The 13244-nt window shown below is 45.0% G+C and overlaps 1 protein-coding gene across 1 annotated transcript in view; it reads right to left on the bottom strand.

Moving 5' to 3' along the window:
* FSIP1 (fibrous sheath interacting protein 1) overlaps positions 1-13244 on the bottom strand; it is a 55569-nt gene that overhangs the window by 22715 nt on the left and 19610 nt on the right. Inside the window, 3 exon segments of the mRNA XM_064150338.1 lie at positions 8869-8873; positions 11428-11566; positions 12763-12927. Coding sequence (XP_064006408.1) covers positions 8869-8873; positions 11428-11566; positions 12763-12927 — 309 coding nt within the window.

Below are 13244 nucleotides of genomic sequence, written 5' to 3'. Positions count from 1 at the left end.
CTCCACAAATCACAGGGAGGTCAGCTGTCAATGTACAAGTGAAATTTAGCCCAATAATCTTCTACCTGGCAAGACTCCAGATAATGAGTCAAGCAGTATAATTAGTACCTTGGAGTTGTTTTGTTACAGTATTGCTTGTGAAACAAGCTTAGCAGTGTACCAAACTTTAACACATCTGTAATGGTTAACCAAGGCCTTCCCTTCCCATATTCTCAGCATCAATTCACTGTCTTTGCCCACTGTTACATGTGCTCTCAGATGCTTTTTATCAAGCACAGCAAATACTTTCATGAAGGTCTTACCAAATCAGGTATTCCAAGCACGGCTGCTAAACTGAGGCCTGATTAGCAAAACCAGGTAGTAACTTCACAGCCAATTGCCAAAGGCCTTTGCCCAGGCAGATCCCTGTGGCCACTCACAGATTACAGCACGTCTCAACTGAGTTAATCCCCAAGAAAATGCAAATACAAAAGAGCCCAATTGCAGAGCAAGAACTGACAGCAGTGCACAGTGCAGACACACATACAGAAATGAATTAAAGAGTTGATGCAAGTTTCTGCTCTCCTCAGCACAGACTTACAAAAATGAGGAAAAGGTAGCATCTTCCAGGACATGAAAAAGTTCCTTAATGTCACATATTGCCTGTCTGGTGGATTGCAGGTGTCTCTTCTAGTTTGACATTATCAAACTGTGCTCAATATGCTCACATAAAGCTTTCATATTTAACAATTCAAATATTTCATACTTCAAACCCCAGCCATTCACATAAAAGTTTGGTTTTGTGTAGCACCTTTGTTTCTAGAGGTGACTGAAGTGCTGCAAGAAACCACCTAAGCTGGCAGTTAGAAGACTACCTCAACTGTTAAGCAATGTGGATCACTGAGGAGAAGAAAGGGAAAAACAACAACAGAAAATCCCAACATACAACTGCAGAAAAAAGAAACACCTGACATCAAAGAGGGGTTTGTAGAGCAATCACAAACTCATCTGAGCTGCAACTGGTTCTAGCATTGGGGTTTACTTCTACTTCAGCCAAATACGATTCTGATAATCAAAGATTGAAGTCCTCTTACTTCACTTCTGGTTCACTCTTTACCATTCTTGGCATGGAACTGGCAGTGTGAAGGAAATCTAACTGCACTGCTTGACAAAAATGACCCAAGCAAGGAAAAGGGAGGTTGTTCCAAAACACCTGGAGAGCTGAGAAAACAGACACTCGAATGTGATTCTGCTTTGAACACAACAAAGATTCTTTCTGTAGCAACAATAGCTGCAAACAGCCGCTTGGAACTTAGCCTTCAGAGAAGAAAAGTAAGCACAAGAATCACAATCCTTCATTTCACTGCCCATCTTTTCAAAAGCTCAGAAGTTCTCTCTGAAGCAGCACTTTTGCTGATTCGGAGCTGATTTATATAGGGAGAAAACAGTCTCACAAATCAAAAGATAATTAACAGAGTGATGGTAGGAGTTTCTGCTCCAGTTCTTTCTAGGGCACCACATTTAGAAGCATTTACATCAAAAGACTGCAATCACATCACCAACTTTGTCACCAGCACACCCAGATCCTGGCCATGCTTCTTTGTGCTCACTCATAACATGTCTGCTTCTCCAGAATGCTTTGACTTCTGCAATTCAACACCAAACTGAATAATTTAAGACAACACAGTAAAATGTTTTGCTTTTGAGGCTTTTGTGTTTCCAACACAGTTTTTTGATTCAAAACCACATCAGTGTCTCACTTCAGCCTTATTCTCTTTGACCACTCTTGACACATGCAGCTCCTTATCACATGGAGGAAAATGCTTGGTTTTTATCACTTTCAGATGAGGAATTTGCATTTTGACTCTTGATTTTACAACTTCCAAGGCTTCCTAAATGAGCATAATTAACTAAATCAGAAAAAAAAAAAAAAAGAGAGAGAACCAACCCAGGAAGCCAAAGCAACCAAACCCACACATTTCAGCTCATGTTCCTAGACTTGCCATAGCAGTTTAATCCCATAAAAGCCAAAGTAAAGCCTGTTAGATTGAAAAGAAAAGTGCATAGCTCCAATTTAAGCACTAGTTATAACTCATTAAAGTAAGGACACACATAAATTGAAGCATTAGAATGTATGCTGCAATATAATTAGTGGCTATGAATCAAACCTGGATGGATTAAGCTAATTCCTGGAATGCTATTACAGGGAGTATCTTGTGGAGAAATAATGATCCTTGTGTTTGCACAGCAACTAAACAGCTTCAATTTCCTTATAAAATGGTCTTGACCAGAGATAAAGGCCCAAGCACTTGAGAATGTAGTCTTCTAGATATAATCAGCCCGAATTATGCCTGCTTCGCAGCGCAGGACTGGCAACCTGGTTACAGGCAGCAGTAAGAAGGTTGCCCTCAGCTTATTACACCACTTAATTGATATGGTAATTGCCACAGCAGGGCCAGAGTGGAGAGCATCTGCCAGGACTGGAGGCCCAGCACAATACAAGTGCCATGTGCTGTGCCACTGTGGGAGTGCTGACTAAGGAGCTCTTTTGCTCTGCTCTGGAGCCGTCGAGCGGTGCGACTGCTCTGCTCGCAGGGGATTCCAGCAGCCTTGCAGTGACAGCAATTATGTAACACACGCACAGAACAAAAGAGCTTCACAGAACTTGGTAAGGCCTCCAGCTCTCCCAGCTCCACATCCCTGGCTGGCTGGATTTCATGGTCTGGTAGCTCCAGCCGACCGCCGAACGCTGGAGTACGCACATCACGAGGCACCGGCAGCGCTTAGAAACCACTGCCTCCTCTCCCTGCCAGATCTACTTAATGAGGAGGGCAGCATGCATAATCATGGGGTTAATTAAGAGATTTACTCACTTCTCTTTGTAGCTAAATGCTCTTCTGAGCCCCTGCTATTAAAACAAGTGAGACACAGATACTACTTTTCCTACCAAGAAAATCTTATTAAGCAACACTGGCAATAAAAAAAACACTAAGCAGCAACAATAAACCCCAATTGCTGTAGAATGAACCAACAGAATAAATTCTGCCTAATCTACCTTCTGCTCATTTTTATGAGAGCTTCAACATATTGCACCTGAAATTTCCAAGTTCAGTACCAGAGCTTCAGAAGCCAACTGGAACCAATGTTACAAAGGTTTAAAACCCAAATTGGCAGATAAGGACATGAAAGATTAAAAGGCTGTTTCTGCAGTAGAATTTCTACTAAAATGTGACTTGACAAGGCACAAATCCTGCCACCTCCTCCTCCAACCAAAGCCTGTTTGAGAGGTGTATCCATTCACACAGCAGCAAAGCTGTCCCACTTTCTGAAACTAAAACAGCCACAGGAAATCACCTGGCAGTGAGACAGAGAATAAACCAAAGTTACCCACACCAGAATTTCAAACACCAAGAACTCAGTTTTCTTACCATATACAATTGGAAAGATGCTTGTTTGCATTATGGTTGTCAGCATGAGTTCATCACACACCACTCAGTATTGCACTCCTGATCTATTTACAGATTACACCATGTTTGTCACTCATAAAGAGTTTGATTAATATATCCATAATTATTATTTCTAATCATAGAATGGTCTGGGTTTGAAGGGACCTCCAAAGGCCATCCAGTCCAAGCTCTCTGCAGTAAGCAGAGACATCCTCCACTAGATCAGACTGCTCAGGGCTTTGTCCAGTCTCACCTTTAATATATGCAGGGATGGAGCCTCAATTTCCTCCCTGGGCAACCTGTGGCAGTGTCCTGGCATCCTCATGGTGCAGAATTTGTTCCTCACATCCAATCTCCATATGCTCTGCTCTCATTTCCAACCATTGCACTCACCCTGTCCCTGCAGGCCTTTGCAAACAGTCCCTCTGCAGCCTTCTTGTAGTCCCCTTCAGGTACTGGCAGGATGCTAATAGGTCCGCCTGGAGCCTTCTCTTCTCCAGGCTGAATACTCCCAGCTCCCTCAGCTGCTGAGAGTATTCAGAGCTGCTCCAGCCTCCTGATCAATTTTGCAGCCCCTCTGGACCCTCTCCATCAGGTCCATGCCTTCCTGTGCTGAGGGCTCCAGAGCTGGACACAGCACTACAGGTGAGGTCTCCCCAGAGCAGAGGGGCAGGATCCCCTCTCTCCATCTCTGGCCATGCTGCTTTGGATGAAGCCCAGGCTGCCTTTGGCCTTCTGGGCTGCCAGTGCCCATAGCTGGCTCCTGTCCAGCTTCTCACCCACCAGCACCCCCAAGACCTCTCTTCACAAATGAGTCCATAATCTCCATATTCTGTACAAGACTTACTTCTGCCATTTCTTGAATTCACGTAATTCAAGTTCATTATTCTGTAAGTCCAAGACAGGCCTGTGTAAGAAAGTACCCTGAACCCATTGTCACAGTGTACTTGAAAACTGCTCTTATATATAGGCCACAACACTTCCTTCGTGTACAAGGCCAAAAAGGTCACTTTTGCTGCTATTTCACACAGAAATTTCACCTGGAAGTCACTTTCCTCACTACTGCTTTCTAGCTTTGTCCTTAAAAATTCTAATACGAAAGTCACTTGTCAGTACTTCCACTGCATTTTGTTTCCCCAATCTGCAACAGACAGCACTAGATGTTGCATATAGCTCTGCCTGCTGCACGGGTCTCCCTATGAAATACATGATACAGCCCAGAACTCCTTAACGACTTGCTGCACTGGTATGCAAACCTTTCCCTCCTAATACAAAGAATCTCTGGAAAACCTGTCAGCAGAAGGAGCACTGACTACAGAAGTCTGCACTGGCAAGAGCTCCTTCAGGAAGCAGAAACTGAGAAAGTCAGCAGACAGGCAGCTTCCAGCTTACTCAATACACTTCTATTTCACTTGAGCCAATAGCAGGGGACAGGCACAAAATGTTTGCTTCCTGCAGAATGAAGACCCCTGCTGAGAGACACTACTTTTTACTGAGTTTCCTTTCAAGGAAAGCTTTGGTTTACAGAAAGAAAAGCAGCTGGGAAGAAAAAGGGTCTGCTCCAGCCACATGTTGATGTGTGCATAAGCACTTCACCACTTCTAATCATTTTGTCCACGAACATCCCAGCAAATGAAGCCTTTCATAACCTATAGAGCTAAACCACCCCTGAGCAACTAGCAGCGGTTAGTGTTCAGTACACCCCACAGTGCAAGCAGACTGCAGCAGACACTATGACAGACTGGATGGCCAAGCTATGAACAGTGACTAGACTCCACCAGAACAGGCACATGAAGAATGCAGAGGTGCTCTTAAAGAAAATGGAATCACAGAGGGCACACAAAGGGAGATTCCTGGTATGGAGATGTGCTGCTTGCATTAGGAAAAAGAACTGACTGGGAGGGAAAGGCAGAAAGCAGCCTCTGGGGATACAGTGCCAGTACTTTTGAAGGACTTCTGCAGAAGGAATTCAAATAAAACTGTGGCTGCCTCCTCCCTGAGAGTGTTGGCCTAGCTAGATGAGGCCTTGAGCAGCTGAGTCTAGTTGAGAGGTGTCCCTGCCCATGGTTGGAGCAGAGGAGCTCTGAGGACCCCTCCAACCCGAGCCATTCTAGGATTCTGTGATTCAGTTTTCTCCCAAATATCATTGGCAGAGTAGAAAAATAAATGTAAGCCATATTATGCTATAGAAAAAAAGGATCTGTTACCACGTCCTGTCCGTACCTTCAGCCCTCCAATGTTTTCTCAGTTCCTCCCTGCAGAGAGGACACTAAAGGCAACACACCACTGAGCACAGCTCCAGAACGAGGACTCTGAAAGCAAACACTTGAGAGCACTGCCCAGTACCATGCAGCAGAACAGGTCAACAGACATCTCAGTATTTGCAAGCAGAACAGTGCCAAAAGGAAGAGGAGATTGGAGAAAGCGAAATCAAACCTACACTAAATCTGAGAACACTGGAAAAAAGGCAGCCTATAACTCTGCCTCTGCCATTAGCAGAGGGCTGTATAGAGGCTGTGCCTCTTAGGTGCAGGCAGCTGGGGTGAGGACAATTACATTTGCCCTTCAGAGTTACACAAGTACACACCTAGAAAGTGGTTTCTAGGTCTCGGACTACCTCCCCTTTTTATGAGGGGAGATCCTGATGACAATCATAGAGGCAAGTCTGACTTGAAACTGCTTCACCATTGCCCTGAAACTTCTCTGTCAGTACTGACAAAGGGCTCTGTGCATTCTATATCAGAGTCAGTCTGGACAAGCAGTGCTCCGAATGTCATCATCCTTCCTTCAAGAGAGCAGGCTGCCCTCATTTATGCTGGCTGGGGGCTGAATTTTGTCATTTACCATCTGGAGAGCTGATGTCCTTCCTCCTCCCAAGCCCAGAAAAAAATCTGTAGAGCTTAGGTCAGCTGTTGTCTGAAGGAAAACAGAAACAGAGCTACTGGGATGAAATTGTTGAGGCTGAAAAAAACTGGAGGAGTGCTCTCAGATAGATGCTTCCTAGGGGGTGTTTCTGAAAGGAAATGGGAGCAGTCTTGACCATGAGTGGTGAGAGGCTTTGTTCTTGAGACTGTTGGGTGTACTGGCATCTTTGGAGCGTGTCTAGCACAGCTAAAGGAAAGCATGAGATAGGCCACGAGATGCCCAGCTCTGCCAAGCTGACAACCAATACCAGCAGTCAGAACAGAGTGTTAGGCCTCTCCTTGGTTTTTCTACCTGAAGTTTCTATCCCTCCAGCTCTTCAGACTTGAATGAGAAGAAAGGTTTTCAGTAAAGGTTTTCTGGAAAAGGACATCCCAGCTTCCTAAGTAGTTTTGGACATCAGCCTGCACTACACAGCATAGCTAAAAATCTGATTAGATTACTTGGATCAGGCACAAACTCTGAAAGCTTTTCCCAGACCATCTGTGTTTGGCTCTGCAAACAGGACTGCAGTGTTTCTGAAGAGAAAATTATTGACTCTATACTAGAAATATTGCTGTTGTTACCTGAGCAAACTGCCTCTAGAAGCTGGAAAGCCATCAGGAATAGTTTGGCCTTTCAACCAAGCCTTCTCATGAACCTCTCATTACCAGATTTGTCACAATATGCCATTGGTTTATGATGCCAGATTAATTGGAATACCCATCTTATCTGTAATTCTAACAGAATTTCTATACCAGAAATAACTCCTTTCTTCAATACTATATCTATGATAGAACTTCATCTTGTCCTCTTCCTCCTTTACAGGGGAAGAAAGGAATTATTCTAGAAGTCAGGAATAAATTATTCTCCTTTTCTGGAAGGTGTCTCATATGAGTCAAGAATGAGATGCAATGAATTAATTCAGCTACATAGAATCATAGAATGATTCAGGCTGGAAAAGACCCCTGAGATCATCAGGTCTAACCATGAACCCTACTCTGCCAAGCTCACCACTGAACCATGTCCTGAAGCGCCAGATCTAAATGACATTTAAACACTCTCGAGGGATGGGGACTCCACCACCTCCCTGGACAGCCTCTTCCAATACCTGACCACTCTTTCAGTGAAAAAACTCTTTCTGCTGTCCAGCCTAAACCTCCCCTCGTGCAGGTTGAGGCTGTTCACTCTTGCTCTATCACTACTGACCTGTAGTGAAGAGACCAGCATTAACCTCTCTCTATTGTCCTTTCAGGTAGCTGCAGAGGGTGATAAGATCTCATCATTGACACAGCTGGAATAAAATTAAATGTAACAAAGAGTCTCATCATCATCCTGATGCAGGATAAACCATTTGGTTTGCAAGACTGTCTCCAGCATTAAACAATAATGCACAATAAAAAAATCTGAGGTTTCCTTCCCCACATCTACATCAAGAAGATCAGTACCATTCCTTCTGAAGTGCACCATCCACACCAAGTGCTCACCTTCCTGCAACATCCAGCTCTTCAGATTACACATACAGTGCATCCTCAGATTACTTGATATTCAGAAAAATCAGATCTCAGTAATTAACAATTGCATATTATGTTTGGCAACCAAATTGCATAAACTTGTTCATAGCATAAATGCTGGAGGTATGTGGACATCTGTTGGCAAATTCCAATTTGAGACTAGACAAATTAGATTGAGCTCATGCTTTAAAGGTAGGGTTTGAAAGCAGTATCACCATGCTACAGGTGATGCTGCTGGTACATGTGTGTACACACACAATTGCATGAATCCATTCATATCCATTAGGCATTGGACATGGTTTTGTATGTAGATATTTAGTCACCCTCCCAAAGCAGGCAGCTGTGCCTCAATTTGGCAGGAAAGAGTTCACATTTGAAATAAACACAGATCCAGTCAGCAAAGGGGCAGCTGCCTTGCTGTGCTTAGAAGTGCTTTTAGAGCTCCTGTCATGCAGAAACCAGCACAGCACCAATGTGCTCCTGCATTAGCACAAGTGGCCAAACAGCACAAGGCACAGTTGAAAAATAAGTACATGAATTATTCCTTCTATATCAAATTCTTTGCATTAATGCTCAGCAACACGCATGGGGCAGCTGAACTTTTTTTTTCCCCTCGAAGCAGCAGCTAACAATGCAATTCACAAAACAAAGATAAGCTCAATGGTTTCCAGGAAACTGAAAGATGAAAGAATGTGGACAGAGTCAGACATGGCTTTGGATGAAGAACAAGGGAACTAAGGTCAAACTAAAACCCAAAAGAAGTGCAGCCAGGAGCCCAGAGCACGGTGCAGATACATTTCAGCTGGACTGCCACTTCACAATGCATTTCAACAATGCACACAATGCATTCTCTGCTGTATTAATTCACTGGGGACAACTTCTTTCCAAAGAAAAGAGGAACTCAGATTCAGAAGCCCTTAGTTTCATTACTTCAAGCACAATACTTAGCAGATTGTCTGCAGTTTATATTGATTGTAAAATACATTAGTCTTCTTGTCCAGCCTTGGTTTATGTGGTTAGTTCCAGACTTCAGCTGAAACCAGGAAGCCACACAGCACACATCAGGTAAAGTGTAGTGTAGGAATCCATAAACGTTAACATTTCAGAGGCCAGCACCTAAATAGGCAGCTCTAGAATTATCAGTGTATTCCTCCCCCTTTAAAAGAAGGTCAAAACAAAGCTACCATTTTACAAACCCACTGAATTCATTTTGCACTAGGGGAAGAAATGCAGCATCTTACCATACACACACTGATATTATTGAAGTTTCCTTTGCAACTAATCTAAGCTCTTCCCCGACTGACACCCACTCTCCATAGCGTCCGTCCAGGAAGCAATAACAAACCAATGAGACAACAAGAAGGAAATATTTTATTGGAGGGCTTTTTAAAAAGCCATCTCTCAAACACTGTGGTTGCAAAATGCCAAAGCCCAGTGAAACCTTGCTGCAGAAACAACACTGCTGCCAGATCTCCCCTCAGCGCAGGACTCACTGCCAACTCTCACAGGGGTATCGGGGAGAGAACAGGGCAAACATAACTGACTTCTACACAGATAATCCAAGGGGCTAAGCTGGAAAAACGACCGACTGTTGGAAGTGGCACACCTGGAATCTTGCTAGACCTGAGCGGCAGTGTCCGACAGGCAGCCGAGCGCTATCGCCACCGGCAGCAGCACGCCCGCGGCCATGCCCGGGACTACGCAGCCGAGAGCGCCACCTGGCGCAGGCCCAGGGTACTTCCCAGCGCCGGGACACTGCCCCCGGCCAAGCGCTCGGCGCAGTTTCGCGGCACGCAGCCTCCCGACAGAGAGCAGCCTCGCTGGCAGCACTGTCACTGCACCAGTGGCCGCCACACGGCTCTGGCATACAAACAAAGCACCCGACATACATTGTGTGAGAGTCACCTGAGCTTGAGGCATTCCCACACCAGGGAAGAACAACTCTAGTCAGTTCTGCATCTGCAGTCAGAAGGTGATGTCTTGATGTTTTGTCTCATCTTCTCCAGTAATAAGCTCTACATTCCAGAAGGGAGATTAGAAGTAGCAAGGCCACACAACTGCCATGAGCAGTCGTTGGCCAAAAAAAGGTGCACTTTTTTCTATATATTTGCCTTTACTGCTAGAAGGAAGAACCTTCATTCAGAGCTGAAGACTTCTTTATGCACAGTGGCAACCAAAGTGTCTCTCAGAGGATCTAATACACAAATATTTCATATGCACATGTTGTGATCTCCCACCCATGCTACAGAGCAGTAACTGCTGTGGAGCCACCCTGAAGAGGCCTTCCCAGGTGCTGTGCAGCAGGCAGCGGCAGCAGCACTGGCCATGAGTTACACTGGAACAGAGTCCATGCTCTGTCAATTGCCATCTGAGCCATAAACAGCTCCCATAGAGCCACGGAGAGGTGTGCTGTGCTGCAAGGCTCTGCAGGCCATGTGGCACCAAACAGCACTGCTGGAACCCAGCAAGCCTTGGAACTGACCCATCTGAGTCAGCAGCTCAGTGCAGCTCCCAGGCCTACTTCAGACTCTCCTACAGTTCCCAGACAACTCCTCAGATCGTGTTTGCCATTGACCTTCGGGTCAACGGCTAGAGAACATGGCACTGCACAGACTTACATTGTTTACCCATTAACCTATCCAATATACTGACACTCCACAGAACTCCAGCTATTTGCCTCCTATCTTTGAACTGCCTAAGTATTAAACTGAAGGTCTACTATGGCTGTGGTACTTTGAACAGCTGAGAGCTAAATATGCAGCCTGACTTTAGTGATCCACAAGTGACCCGCCCGTGCAGCAGTCACTGTCTCCATTGTCTGAAGCCTTTGTGCCATAGGTAACTCCATGGGTACGTACATTTACCTGCTCTGTCCTGTAGCCTTTTGGGTTGGCTTTGGTTTCTTTTTCTTCCCCAAAGCAAAGACTGGACTGCATGCAGTTGTATTCAGATGAGCTTTAAACCTGCCAGATGTCTAATCATAGTGTCTGCAGTTCCATCTGTGGCAGCATAAACCAGATGGTGGCTGAAGTTTTTGCAGCTGAAACAGCAGAGCTATTAGTAACTGACATGACAGCACTGCAGTTACACTGCTATCTGGATCACGAAGCTTTGATCCACACTGGAGATCGCTTTCTGAGGGTGATTAAAGATAACTGGAACAGTTTTTGTCCCAGCTCCGATAACTGCTAAAGAAAGCCTACTGCTGAATAAGGATCTCCATAAACCAAAGGCAGTCTAGATGGATTTTTGATCTGACACAACAAACTCCTATAGGAATGTTCTTATGGCTACAGGAAAAAGCACTAAAATCAGCTCTCCGCAAGAGAAAGTTTCTACAACACACACATAAAAAACTGTTAGCAAAAATACTAAATAAAGACTGCTACCTGGGCAAGGTATAAAATCCTTCATCCTTTTCCTTTCAGAAGCAAAAAAAAATAATTAGACACAGGAGGAAGGGTGTCAGGAGCACTCTAGTCCAACTCATTCACAGCAACAGCATCTATGAGATCAGATCAGATGCCTGAAGGCTTTTTTAAGACCCATGGAATGATAAACCCCCAAGTTTTTGAACTAAGGGGAACAGAGCTTCCTCTCTAGGGACTTCAGCTGCAGATCTATCTCTTTCAGACGGTTTTGCTGGTCACGTTGTTCCTTATTGTCTCGAAGAACCTTTTCACCTGGAGCTGCTTCAAGGCTTCTGTCTGCATAAGCCAAAGACTCCTGGCAAAAGCAAGAACCGACAGAACTTAAAGACATGACTTGGGATCACTGCAAAGCCAGACAAGGTTTAGAAAAAGAGGTGAATTTCAAATCTGGCAAATGCATCCTTTTCCTTATGCACCTTTTTTAATACAACAGCTAAGCACCAGGCTTAAGTAAAAGAATTCTTGCCTTTGCATTTTAAGAATAATTTCTCAGTCTTCAGAGCAATCCTCTGATGCTTAAATTCCACTACAACAACAAAAGTGTACTGGGAATCAGGCGGGTAAAGTTGCCGCTGCAGGTCACCCGCTCGGGTCCGCGGCCGCCGCCCCGCTGTAGGCATCCACGTCCCGCGCCTTAGAGCCGGCCGAGAGCCAGCGTGGGCAAACCGGGACTGACCCACGGCTGCTCGCTGCGGCTGGAACAGAGCCTGCCTTACAGAAAGCGGCCAGCAAAGGCCAGTGGAGTGCTCTTCAGAAGAACATCCCAACAGTGATTCAGCTCCTCATGCTCTCGCACTGCAAAGCTGCACTGCAGTGCACCCCCTCACAGACCCTGCGCCTGCCTCAAGCTGTACCTCGGACAGAAACAAGGCAGGTTTGTGCAACTCAGTGCAAAAGAGGCATGTGAGTGGTTTAGAATATATTTCCCCCACTACAGCAGGGCAGCACCTCTAGGGAATGGGATAAACTGGAGTCCTCTCTGGACAAAAGTCAAATAATAATTTTTTTAAGGCTGATACTCCAGAGTTTCTTAATTCTGCTGGCAAGGGAGAAAGGCAAAGGCTGTTAAAAATACAGGACATATTTACATTGATTCACTGACTTCACTTTCTGATATCCTAAGAAGAAACCTAATTCCAGTTCCCAACGGTGAATTTCCTGGGTAATGAGTCACTGTGCTGACAAACCAAGGAGACTCTCATGCAGTTAAAAATGCCTGGATTTACCAGCTCCTACATGTGAAATTTCTTGTTGAAAATGTGCAGTGAGCAGGTGTTAGAAACCAGACAGTCCTTGAACTCTGTACCACTGGAGATAGCAATACCCCATGTTCCTGCATGATTTCACTTCTTCCATGAAAACACTTGATAATAAATAGCAGATACCAAAGAAAAATGCCCAAAACACAACCCCATGCTGTATTTCCATTGACAGACCTCAACACACATTCAGACAAGACACCTGTAGCGTAAGTTGTGTTCTGCAAGGCACCTTATAAATCTGACTGGGAGGGTTCGTGCAGGAGCTAGACAACCCAGGTGGATCCCCATCCGACAGCAGTACTTGCAGCTTCATCTCTATCTCCTTCAGCTGGTGAAATTCCTTTGGGTCGGGTGTGTACCCTTCTCCTGGGGCAAGCCAGCCAGAGACTTTCTCCTGTGGAATGACACAGGGAACATGTAGTCCTCAATCCCAAAGGCAATGGGGTTAAAGGCAGACACACAAGAGTGGTTAGTTCTCAAATAAGCTCTGCTTCAGGATAAAATGCAAGTTCTCATCCAGCTCACGGTAAAGCAGAACTCTGCCAAATACTCCTGTCCCTAGGATGCTCAGAGGCAGGTAGAGGCAGAACAGCTAGAGACATACCTTTCTCCTGTGTAAAGATAACCAAGCAGCAGCTAAAATGGACTTGAATATAGCTATTTCTTCTTTTTTAGACAACAGATGTACCTGCATGTGCTGTTCAAATGTAG

The sequence above is a fragment of the Pogoniulus pusillus genome, chromosome 1 (assembly GCF_015220805.1).
Source record: "Pogoniulus pusillus isolate bPogPus1 chromosome 1, bPogPus1.pri, whole genome shotgun sequence".
In the NCBI taxonomy this organism is placed as follows: domain Eukaryota; kingdom Metazoa; phylum Chordata; class Aves; order Piciformes; family Lybiidae; genus Pogoniulus; species Pogoniulus pusillus.
The sequence above is the reverse complement of the archived record's forward strand: the minus strand, read 5'-3'. Positions and strand labels throughout refer to the sequence as shown.